General features: G+C 30.6%; 1 protein-coding gene across 7 annotated transcripts in view; it reads left to right on the forward strand.

The window, feature by feature from the left end:
* Positions 1 to 12,952, forward strand: part of LOC130668172 (protein sickie) — a 105,397-nt gene that overhangs the window by 28,954 nt on the left and 63,491 nt on the right. The window contains exon 1 of one of the 7 annotated variants that reach the window (XM_057470329.1): positions 1,816 to 2,155. The exons of 5 other annotated variants lie outside the window; for them this stretch is intronic. Coding sequence is in view for 1 of the 2 variants with exons in the window: in XM_057470327.1 (XP_057326310.1) it covers positions 2,435 to 2,506 (72 nt within the window). In the remaining variant the exon portion in view is untranslated. Of the gene's footprint in view, positions 1 to 1,815; positions 2,156 to 2,419; positions 2,507 to 12,952 lie in introns of those variants that run through there. One more of the 7 variants, XM_057470327.1, reaches the window with a different exon arrangement.

The following is a 12,952-nucleotide window of genomic DNA, read 5'->3' on the forward strand; positions in this document are numbered from 1 at the left end:
CCTTTGTGATAGCTCAATTTTAAAGATATCTGGCTAAAATTTTGTGAGGATTCTTTTTATAATATGAAGTAACTTTTGAGCCCATAAGACGTTGAAAAAAAAAAATTTTTTTTTTTGGGACACCCTAATTTCCTACTGTACATAATTTTATATTAAATCGGCGAAAATCTCTATATGATTTTTTATAATATACAATATAATATATCATATATTGTTTTGTTGCAAACATATATGATTTTATATATTTTAACCATATATTGTTTTTTCATACGGATAAATCGAGTGTTCAAAAACTGACATAACGATATGCGAGGGAATCGCGATTGAGTTATCGAATAATTGAAATTTATTATTGAAGGCTGCCACCCACGTGGTTAGGAAATGTAGATAGATCAGAGTTGTCGATTTACTAGGATCTGATTGCGGTTGGCAATCGCTCAGAGATCAAGTGGCCAAGTAGGTACACACACTGCATAACGGTCCAATAAAGACGTTGCCGCCGGGCCGGCCTTTTCCACGATCTTTGTGACCCTTATGATACACAACAGCATCAGCAACACACCATCGTTAATGTAACCAGCCAACGATACAACAAACTCCTCATTTTCAGCTCCTTTGGTTATTATTACTTTACATAATTTTATTACATACTCTCGAACATTTATTAATTTAAACTCCCGTGTTTACTGTGCGCATAATGCTCGGATGTTAACCTGAACCTGAACTCGGCTCTGGTCTTCTATTAGAAATTTATCTGAAAATATTTTCAAAAAACGGACAAAGAAAGTGGGCAACAATAGACAAAATGCAATAAATAAAAAGTAAATTCTTGCCGGTACTCGTAGATATTTATCACTGAGTGGGGGGTGAAAGGTCCAAATCTGCCGACTTAGAAGCAAAGACAGCCTTCAGGTTGGTCTTTTTACCGGCAAACTTATATTACAATGTCTTGGCTGCTGTCGTAATTCATTCCTTCTCTTTAGTGTCTGTCGTCAAGAAAATTTGTGCACAGTCTACCGCAGTTCGTGGTGCCCGTTAAATCCCGAGCCTTAGTCCATACTCCCGAGTCTTGTATTATCTGGCTCTACCTGATGGTTAGACTTATTCGTGCTCGGTATAAATGCCACTGACATTTATCTCGTGATGGGCCACCTAGTGTTGTCCAGTCTTCTGTGGTATCAACTCCCACTCCCAACCAAATGACAAATACTCTCATACAACCGCAATAAAACTACATCAGCATCATCACCATAGTCTTTCTCATTTCTCACTCCCTCACTCACTCATTCTTAACTCAAGAGTACTCTCTTTACAACACAACTACATCCAAGTAAAACCAACGACAGTATTTCCCACTCCATTACTACCAGTATTGTTGTTTGTCTTTCTCATACGTTAGCTTTCGCGGTCCTCTGTCTGCACGCCCTGTAACTCTCAGCTTATATATACATATATATATATATACATTTACTTTAGTTGTTCTCCACCAACAACCGTAGCCGGCACGGTATATACGGCCAATTGCTGTGTGGCTCACCGTGTGGTGGCTTACCCGGCTTACTGGTTACCTCTACCTCGCGTGCTGAGATCTTTCATCGGTTAGTGCCAAGTGAGTGCTCCGGTAGCGCGGTAACACAAGTACTCAGGTACTCAGGTGCCCAGGTACTCAAGCTACTTATTCAATACTCACGATACAACTATTATTCACGGTATTTATTCAAATAAATCAACAAGTTACGTCAACAATAAATCATATAGACATACATTTACATATATATATGTATATGTATGTAATATAAATATATATTCATCTCAATTTAACCACTGGGCGATTTTTTGTCACTTAAAAAAATATTTGTCCAGCTGTCACAAGTCCGTCATTTATTTTAATCCCGCTAATTGGGGAGCCTTGATTACGCGGGAACATTTCGTAATTTAATTGTCTGTTGATGAATTCGTTTGTCATTAATTTACTGACTGTTTAATGTTTCATTTGTGGCGGATTATTTTTGAATTCGAACGCGGGAAAATATGTAATGTGGGAATGATACATTATGTTGTAAACGATACTCGGGAGGATTAATAGCCTTGTGTGATAGTGGTTGTGAATATCACCTCGACCTCGAGGAAATAAAATATAAATAATAATGTACAAGTAAGTAAAGACGTGTTAGATAGAGGAACACACGAGATACGCGGGTGTGGATATATATTATGTATGTGAGGATGTAAAAAAGAAAGAGAAGAGGCTGTGGTCTATAAATAGAACCGCGAATATTTTTAAGTGATGATATTTTAGCTGGACAATTAATTGACGAGGAGATTGTTAGTTATGAGATGGAGAAACAGAAGGCAAAAAAGTATGTGCATTAGTATTTACTTCTAAGGATTTATGTTTTGTGACCTTTGTCCTCTAATATTATTTTACTGTTTGATGACGGTTACCGTCGACGAGAGCACGAATTCTTACGTCAAATATGATTTACTGTCCGATAATTTTTCCCCGGTAATTAATATTTTTTTTTTTATCATTAAATATATATAATAAATAACAATGACTTTTATTTTCTAGAGCAACTTTATTGCGACATTTCATTCTATTTTAGTATCCAGATATTTAAAATTAAAATCGATGAGACAACTCGAGGTCGTGAATCATGTAAGATTTTTTTTAACTTCCGCTCCGAAAAAAAGTTCTAACGCTCGGTTCTCTTAATTTACGGGATTTTAAAATATGTGTTAAATTATTATGTATAATTAGTATTTTTTTTTTTTTTAAATCAAAATTTTTTTACGATGAATGGAAAAGTCGCTATCGCTCTGGGCAATGAGGAGTTTACTTTAGTGATGGTGAGAAAAATTAATCGTAGATTAGATCGAGAGGTATTTCCTCAACATAAATCTGTTTGATAGAGTGGGAGGGAGTAAAGAGACCGCTAAGTTTTAAGTCTCATTGGTGATATGGAATAAATAAAAATAAAAACCACAAAGTGCCGTCGCGGTATAAAGTATAGAGTTAGTTTAGAGTGTATTTATCCCGGTCATATGTGTCTTTGTTGCTTATCTGGATTCCGAGACTTCCGGTTATCCACCGTCAATCCGAATGTCTACACTTTTTTACCAATATGTATATTTATTTAAAATTCATTTAAATGGAAAATTTTTTTTATTTCCTTGAAATTATATTTTTTTCCGTCAGCATATATTTATTTAACATATTTATAATAAGGTAAAATATTTACAAAGTATTGTGTTTACATAAAAAAATGTCACAAGATCCGATGGAGGTCGAAACTCAATAGGGATTAGCGAATTCTCAGACTTCCGAAGGTGTGTCGGATTTTTTTACTCGATCTACAATAAATATAATCCATCGCCGCTGATTACTGTCGTGTATTTATGTCGCTCGGGTGGTCGCATAACTAATATAAGTATATAAATATATATTTATAGGTAAAGGTACAGCTACACCTATATCTTTATTTTTTTTTTTGCCAAATAAACGTGTTGAGAGTGATAATTTACATTATATATGGATATCTATGATACTAGGATTGGATAGATAGAAATTAGTTGTCCTTCGGCGAACAACTCGAGCGAATCGAAATATCGTGTCGCGGGTGAGGTGACTCGTTTGTTATTATTTTATTGGTCAAGAACTTTCCCACCGAGTTTCTCTCTCTCTATTTATTTAATTATGATGTATTAACTTTTAAACTTTATATTTAAATCATATATTTATCAATTTCCCATATTTGCATTTATTTTTTTTATGATACTGAAGTTAGCCGCCGTCAAATAATTTGTGGATTTTTTTTCAAAACGATCGACTATAAAAAAAAATATTTAAAAAAATTGCACTTATAGATTTTTTTATTTTCTACATGTGCATATTTTTATTTTTTTTTTTTTCGCAACTGATTGACTGAAAAAAAAATTCAAAAATTTTAAATTGTCTGCTAACTTCAGGATCATTTTATTTTTTTTATGATACTGAAGTTAGCCAACGTCTAATAATTTTTGAACTTTAAAAAAATGATAAATTTGAAAAATCAAAATATTTTTAAAATTGCACCTGTAGATTTTTTAATTTTCTACATGTGCATATTTTTATTTTATTTTTTTGCAATTGATTTATTGAAAAAAAAGAAATCAAAAATTGTTTATTGTCTGCTAACTTCAGGATAATTTTTTTTTTTTTATGAAAAAAAATTATTTATGATAAAAATCAATGAAAAATTTTCAAGGCTTAAAAATTCTAAACCTCAACATAATTATGGTAATTAAAAAAATGAGTGAACAATAGACAAAAACAATGAGATAAAAAATATGACATAAATATACATAAAAGATGACAAGTAAAAATATATATGCTCAGGTCAATTAGCCAGCTAACGATGCATCAACCTCCGAAATATTTTTTTACGTCAATTGTCCACTTTATTTCAATGAATAAAAAGTTTTAAAAATAAACTGACTCAACATTTTTCTAAGAAAATAATTTACAGACCACAAATAACGTCCTGTCACTGTAATTATTTAAATAGTGTACGAAGATAAAAAATAACAGAAATATCGTACTTTTTTCTACAAGCAATTACGCTTTTGAAAATTTCCAAGCTAGAATATTTTTATTAAAAAATTTTGAGTTCATTCAAAATCATCTTCAGCGGCCCGCATTTTTTTTTCGTCAACAAACAGTATCTCTGTTGCACTTGCGCAGTAAATGGACTGTCCGAAATTTTCTTGCCCGTAAAAAATTTTCGTTTTCAAATCGTGCGGAAAGTTTCTGGGGGCGAGTAAAAGTTTTTTGCACAAAGAAATCCTTTTTTTCTGTGTACTTTCTTTGTATGGATAAAAAATAATGACAGCTAAATAATGGTGTAGGTGACAATGGACAATAAACATTTGTGTTTTCTCATTGGGTTAAAAAACGGTAATTAGATAAAATAAAAATACAAGGAAACTATTTGCCATTAAATGTGGAGTAGAGTAGAGTACAATACATAGAGTAATGTACATATATAGTTGAGTATGTACATTGTAAGTTAAATATATATATATATACATAAGAGGTGAATTGCCGCTCGCGATATTGCGCAACTCGAATCACTGGAGGTCCTTGGCACTATTCGTATATACGTGAGTTTCCTCGAGATTACCTAGACACATAGAGATTACTTTCAACATACGACCCTTCCTTCCTGTATATTTCTCTTTTCTTTCTCACTCTATATAACTTTACATACCATCACATACTCCTTCACTCGGTTAGCTATTCTTATATTCATCTGCATTCTACATATATACCAATGCAATTCCTTTTCTTAACATCGTTAATGATAACGTCTTATCATTATTACCAGCTCTCGATGTATCCTTGACGTTCTACAAAGGTGTCGACGTACTGTACTCTCGATCTTGTAACAATTGTGTCGACTTAACTGCATACATTTAAAACCATTTATTCGTAAATTCAAAAGATAAATTTAATACTGAATATATTTACGTCTGCTGAAACAATAAAACTTTTTTTTTATTATTTTTAAATTAATTTTATTGTCGTTACAAATCTACACAGAAAAAAAAATATTTCTGGCTGCAAGAAATATTTTGCATTGAAAATTCAAATTTTTTTAGGATTAGAAAGTTTTGTGACGTAAGAAATTTTTCCTCACTTCAAAAAATTTTTTCCCGCCCCAAGAAATTTTTTTTTTTTCAATTCATAGAAGTAAAAATTTTCGTGAATTGAATAAAAATTTTTCGCGCCAAAAAATCTTTTCTTTCTGTGTAGAGAAAATTAACTCACGAGTTTTGAAAAAATAATTTTTTTTTTATGATACTGAAGTGAGCCGACGTCTAATAATTTTTGGATTTTATTTTAGACGGTAAATTATAAAAAAAAAAATTTGAAAAAATTGCACCTGTAGTTTTTTAAATTTTCTCCATGTGGATATTTTTTTTTTTTTTTTTGTGTCAGTTTGATATAATTATCAATTGATTGAATAAATAATTTTGGTTATTGCTTAAATACATTACCGGTTTCCGAGTAATTATGTGGTCACTTTATTTTTTTATCTCGGCACGCGAGTATTTTTTTTTTTAGATACGATACCGGTATTTTCTGGCAAACGGTTTCCAGTATACGTGTCATGTTTTTTCGGTATTATCTGAGGACTCCGTATTATCGGTTACTTAAAAAAATTTAAATAAATAATTTAGTAATTTTTTTTTTTTTTTCTTTTCCTTTGGTTTTATATTTAAGGAAGACACGTGAGTTGTAAAACAAGATGTTTATCTTATTAAATTATCAGATACGATTAAATAGCATGTTGTGATACGAAGAGAGTTTAAAAGTATGTGCATTGCCAGATCGAATGACGAGCGGGAATTAAGAGTAGCGATATAATATGAAATAGTGAAAATACTACTGACTGTCTGTCTGGTTCGTTTTCATCTTGAACTGGCATATATATATTTAGACAGGGATAACCCCTGTCACCCTCTTTACTTTTCACTCTCTACCCTTCACTCTTCACTCTCTTCTCTTTCACTTTCTCTCTCCGTCGAATAATAATGTAGAACAAGAAGATAGAAATCAGTAACACATACGTACGTTAGCTGGTACCGAAGCAAATCCACATGGCCCAGACGAAAAAAACATAATAAAATTAACTCATAAACATTTCTCACTTTTTTTTATTTCTTCAGGCATAAATTATCTGATTAAATTAAAAAAAGTATATAGATATTTATTAACAAATGATTGATGGAAAAAAATATATCGAAAAATAATTTCACGGTTCCTTTGTACGCGAATTTTTCCGATAATGAGAAAAATTCATTTTAATATTAAACTTGATAGGAAATTTTTATTTCAAAGCCAATAAATTATTGATTAAGAAATTGTATTTTTAGGTCAGTATCAAAAAAAAAATACTTGATAGTTTTTCATTACTTTTTTTTTTTTAATTTATTTGCGCTACGCGGCAAGTAAATTTTCAATTTTTTTGAATTTTTAACTTATGGTAATTTACATAAATCCGATCCATTTAAATTCAAATTGACCAATCACATCCGAGAAGGTCTAAGTAGGGGTATAAGTAGTCTATGAACCTTTGGGATTATTTAGTATATAAATTTCCAGCTTAGTATTAAGATTTGAGGTCTATTTCGATTAAAAACAAAATTTTAATAATAATATGTAAGTAAAATTTCAATTAAAAATTTTAATTTTAAAAATTTAATTCAACCCCTAAAATAAATTCACTTTAAAAAATTTTCGGAGTGAACGCGAAGTGGATGACTTTTATTTATGAATGAATTCTTATTGAAATAAAATCAGTTTTCCGTCACAATTTTTTACAGAGTAAATAATTTAAAAAAAAAAAATTTTATAAGAAATATTTCTAATACTAAAAAATTTAATTGATATAAATTACATATATGAAAGCACTTTAAAGGCATTGCACGGTAAAAAAGAAAGGCATGCAAACTTCTTGGCTCTTTTTTGGAAAATAAAACTACCGGTTAAGCGCGTGGAATAAATTAATGAATCGTGCTATTTCACAATGGGATTGCCTGAGTGGAGAATTTATTTAAAATTCAGTAAAAACAACTAAGCCTCGGCAAAATAAAATTATATAAAATCTACCAACAACAAAATTTTAATTATCATTATTATTTTTTTTCATTTTATCGCATCCAAAATCCAAACAATATTTAAATAGATTAATTGGACAATAAAAGAAAAAACAATCATGCCATTGTTATTATTGCAACGTTTCGACTCTTTATTGAGTCTTCATCAGGCTTTGAAAAATACATACATACATAAATACAAATTTATTTATATTTTGCTCTATTAAAATCATTATAAACAAATTGTAAAATATTACCATAACTAGTACATGAAAGTAGTCAAGTAAAATAATGTACACTGTGAAAAATTCCCAACAAATTTTACTATGGGTGCATAGCAACACCGGACCATAAGAAAACTGATTCAAAATTTACTAGTGTGCCATAGTAAATGTATGCGCATAGGCCACAATTGTGTAATCTGCGCATACGTTTACTATGCGACATTTGTAAATTTTGAATCAGTTTTCCTATAGTCCGGTGTTACTATGCACCCACAGTAAAATTTATTGGGAATTTTTTACAGTGTATGTGGAAAAGATTTTCATTTCGATTTTCATTATTATTATTACCTTAAAGTAAACTACATAACATACAAAAAAAAATAAATCATAAAATTAATGGTGACAATCTATATTAGCAACTAAAGGGCACAGTATAGCTGGCGCTTGATTCGCGGTTTATTTCCGTCCCGTTTTGCTTCTTAACGGCCGTAAGACATCAACGTTTAGTATCCAATTTTTTTATTCCCAACGAAAAATAAATAAATAAATAAAATGGATAAATCAAAATTAACATCACAAGTGAGATATTTATAAATTTATTTACTCAAGAGCAGTAGGAACAATTACGGATAATTGATAATAAATAAAATAATAAATGTCGCGATAGAGTTTTAATGTAAGGGAGAGACGGGAAAATCCAATGTGGCAATTTTAGCGTCAGCTTTAAAGATCAAACTACAATAATAAACTCGCCACCTGGTTGAGTTCGAGTTCGAGTTCATGATAGAGAAGGAGTTTAAGTGCTCAGCGATAAATAAAGACAGCATTTATAAACTTTTCTCAACCGTCAATGCACCGCATATATATAAATATACATAATATGTTATGCATTACATAAATACGTACTCTACATCTTACATGTTCTTAATTCGTAACGGCATTAGTCGGAATCGTAAGAAGGAAATCCTTTCATTTAATTCAATATTTCCATTGTGTTATTTCCTTTATGTAAACAAAAATAAATCTAAATATATATTTGTAGAATGAGGGTAAGCAAAAAATAAATGGCAAATAAATATGAGAATTATTGAAGAAAAATATATAAGGATTTTTGTGTATTGTTGGATAATCATGCTGACAATGCTCGAGTTTGATTTATATTGCGAATTAAATTCAAGTTGAGGATTTTCTTTTGCTACTTCGCTTGTATTGAATTTTGTGTGCGTGTGTGTGTGTGTGTGTGTGTGTGTGTGTGTGTTGTATCGTGTGTACACATTTCTTGCGCGGTGTTCCTTTCGCCGATACGCGCTGCGTTATTTTATTTTTTGCGAACCCGTGGCGGTGCACACGACCAAGACACTACCATATGAGGACATCTTGCGATATATCCCACAAGAGCTGGACTCGGTTTATCTGGACCTGGGGAGCGAGGGAGGGCTAAGGCGCCGTGAGTGTCGTCGAGTCTTTGTGGAATTACTTCTTATATATTTTTTTTTTTACTTTCATTCGCTGGACTATTTTTATATGGCATTTATTTACATTAGTAATCAATAATCGTAATTAGTGATCGATAATTAATTTTTTATTTTTAAACTTCTACGACATTTATTAATTTTTTTTAGCTCATTTTTGATTTTTGTATCGAGTTTTATTGTCCGGATTCGATTTTAAGTTTTTTTTGAATTATTGCGCTGATTGGCGCCCTTTGGAATGATAAGATGAACGCGTTCTGATAAAAGCTGTCATAACTCGAATGATAAACTTGTGTGGAGATCATAAATTTATTTTTTCAAACTTTAAGCGGCCAATAAATTTTAGCTGCAATTTTTCTCTACAGATAAAAAATTTGATTCTTTTTTCTACATCGCGGGAATTTTGAAATTTAAATAAAAGTCAAATATATTCTGAACTAATTTTTGAGAAAATTTTTTTGAAATCGTCTTGAGATTTATTTTAAATATTTTTTTCCAAAAAATAATTTTCATACATATGTCAGATTGATTGCAGTTCAAACATTGACATTTGTCATAAATATTGATATGAATCGAAATTAGACTTTTTTGAGTTTCGATCATTTTTCCAAATGTTCTAATTTTGATTAAACTTATTAATAGTAACAATAATTATGATGCAAATTAATAATTCATATGTAAAATTTAATTTGAACTCTGTCATATATTTAATATTCCAAAGAAAAAAGATTTAAATATTTTTATCCTCTTTGCGTTATCTCAAGAAAATATATTCCTTAATGGTCGTAAGGACTATCAACGCTCGTTTTTATCTTATTTTAATTTTCCTCTTTCGTAATACTCGTTACCTTAAGGTCGTCTTAATGCAGTTGCCCTATCGTGCCGGTTCCTCTTTGTAACCTTTCTTCCCAAAAGATCTTACGGAAAAAACACTCGGATCTCTTTTTGATACTAAAGTTAAGTATCTTGAGTTGACTGAATCTACGCGAAGACAGCCAAGAGTTTCCGCGTCCGCGTCCGCGTCTTAGTGTCCTCGTGTCCCCGCTCGGGCCAACGGTCTCTCATCCTGCTCGTGTAGTTATACTACTATACAGTGTAGTTGGTGAGTCTCAAGGGATACAAACGTCTTATCTCTACGGAGTTTGAAATAAACACGAGTGTAAGCTAAAACGAGAGAGGACAACAAGAAAATAAATATATAAGGGGAAGGCAATGTGAGACGGAATGTCATGAAAAAAACCCGATTTGCTCCTTGTTCTTGATTCCTCTTTGCCATATATATATTTATAAATATATAACAGTCATCAACTACAAGTTTATCCAATCTTGACCTTAAAAATTCCATCAAAATAATTAATTTCAATTTCTTTTTAAATTCAAACTTAAACTTTTTTTGTATTGAAAAAAAAAAAAAAATCGTTCCTTTGTAAAAAACATTTTTTAGCCACAACAAAAAAATTTACTTTGTAACACGAGTCCCTTTTAAAAAATGTACAACTCAAAGTGAGTATACGTTTGACGTTTTCTCATTTTTTTTTACCACGTGTTTATTTTTTACCTCGCGTTTATTTTTTTTACTTTTTTAAAGTTTGGTTTACTTTTATGTTACATCCCTCTTATCTTTGAGTTGTCCGGCACATCATACTAAATATTACTCACTCATCTAGTATCTCTAGATATCTATATCTCCATCTCCATCTCGATCTCCATCTGTATCTGCATATATTTGAACTGTCAGTGAGTCAGTACTTTTCCAACTATTCGCGTTACGTTTTTTTCCTTCAAAAAAATTTATATTTTCTCTTTGCTGCTCTCAGCTCCGTTTTGCTGCAGTAGTTGTGGGGTTGCGCGGTTTTATTTTTTCCCCGAGCTCTTCTTGGGTATATTAGCCTAAGAACAATGGGAACAAAAGCTGGACACGGCGCTTAGTGCAACTGCAACCAACGTGGTCACGGCGGTCACGTTTCCTTTACAACTTGTATGTATATATTTATATATATATATAATACATACATTATTTTTTTGCTATTGTAATACATCGTATTACTGATACGCATGTTTACTAAGATAAAGAACAGCAAAACAGCGCATTCATAAAAAAAAATTAAATCGTAAGCTTCAAATTTTTAATTCAGACAAAAAAATTATGATCTCTTACTTTTATATGTTCGGACACTGTAAAAAATCGGGAGTGAATTTGGAGTGAATCCGAATTTAATTTCAATCCGAATTCACTCCGTCACTCGGAGTTCCGGAGTTCTAAAAAAACATCACTCCGCATGTGGAGTGAATTAAGAATTTTCTTTAGTGGAGTAATTTCGGAGTGACGCGGATTTTACTTCACTCCCAATTTACTTCGGGCGAGAGTTTTAACATTTAAATATTTTTACTTACTCGATCACTGCAGTTAAACAGTGTGCGTGTGCGTGTGTGTGCGAGTGTCCCCCATGAAAAAAATTTATAAAAAAAATATATGTTAAATATAGAAAAAATATATTTTTCAAATAAAAAAAATATATTTTTCATATAAAAAAAATATATTAAAAATATATAAATATATATATAATATGTATAAAAAAGATATTTTAAATAGCTAACTTTTGGCCGATTTTCGTATATATTTTTTATATTTAAAAATATACAAAAATTATATAAAAAATATATTTTTTATATAAACTTTTTATATTTCTTTTCCTATGTTGTTAATTAACTTAATAATATATGTTTTATATAATTTTTTAATATTTTTTTACTTAGGTTGTTGGTTGAATTAATAATCTATTTTTTATATAATTTTTTTATATTTTTTATAGATTTAAAATATATTACTAATATATATTTTTTATTTTTTAACATATTTTTTTTTTATAAATTTTTTTAAGGGGGGGTCTCTGCATGTGTGTTTGTGTGCGTATCAGCTGTATCAGTAATGTGATACGCGAGTTTTTGCTTCGATTTTATTCAGTGGAGTTATTTTTTTATTAATAATATTTCCAAACCTCCTCTTCGGAGTAAATTTCACTCCGGAGGAATTAAATTAATAAAAAATCATCTACTCGGCAAAAACTCCCCTGCGGAGTGAATTTCACTCCGAGGGGAGTAAATAATTAAAAATTCATGCACTCCGGATTTAATCTGCATTCACTCCGCGATTTTATTACAGTGTATGTACGGAAATTTAATTAAACACAAAATAAAAAAGTCAGTGACTCAATTTTTGAAAATTAATTAAAAATTTTTGATTAATTAAAATTAATAAACTACATTCTTTCGTGTACTGACAGTAAGCGACGCGCATTAATGGAAGTAATTAAAATTTTTGTAGTGACGTGTAAATTAAAAGTCAATCAAGTAAAAAATTGAATGAATTGACATTGAAAATTTTTATGACATCTCGTATTTATTAGCAAGGTCTCGATTTATTTATTGGGACGCGGAAGTATTATCAAAATTCGATTGAGCAATTGGTGATGTGGCTAAAAATAAGACAAATGGATGAGTAAAGTAAATTTGAGTGTAATAAAAATGTATGTAATATAAATAAAAGTCTGAAAGTCGAAGGCAATTTGCGGCAATCGAGACAATTGTCTGTGTCTGTGGTCGCTATACGCGTAA

This window comes from Microplitis mediator, chromosome 5 (genome assembly GCF_029852145.1).
Source record: "Microplitis mediator isolate UGA2020A chromosome 5, iyMicMedi2.1, whole genome shotgun sequence".
Lineage (NCBI taxonomy): Eukaryota > Metazoa > Arthropoda > Insecta > Hymenoptera > Braconidae > Microplitis > Microplitis mediator.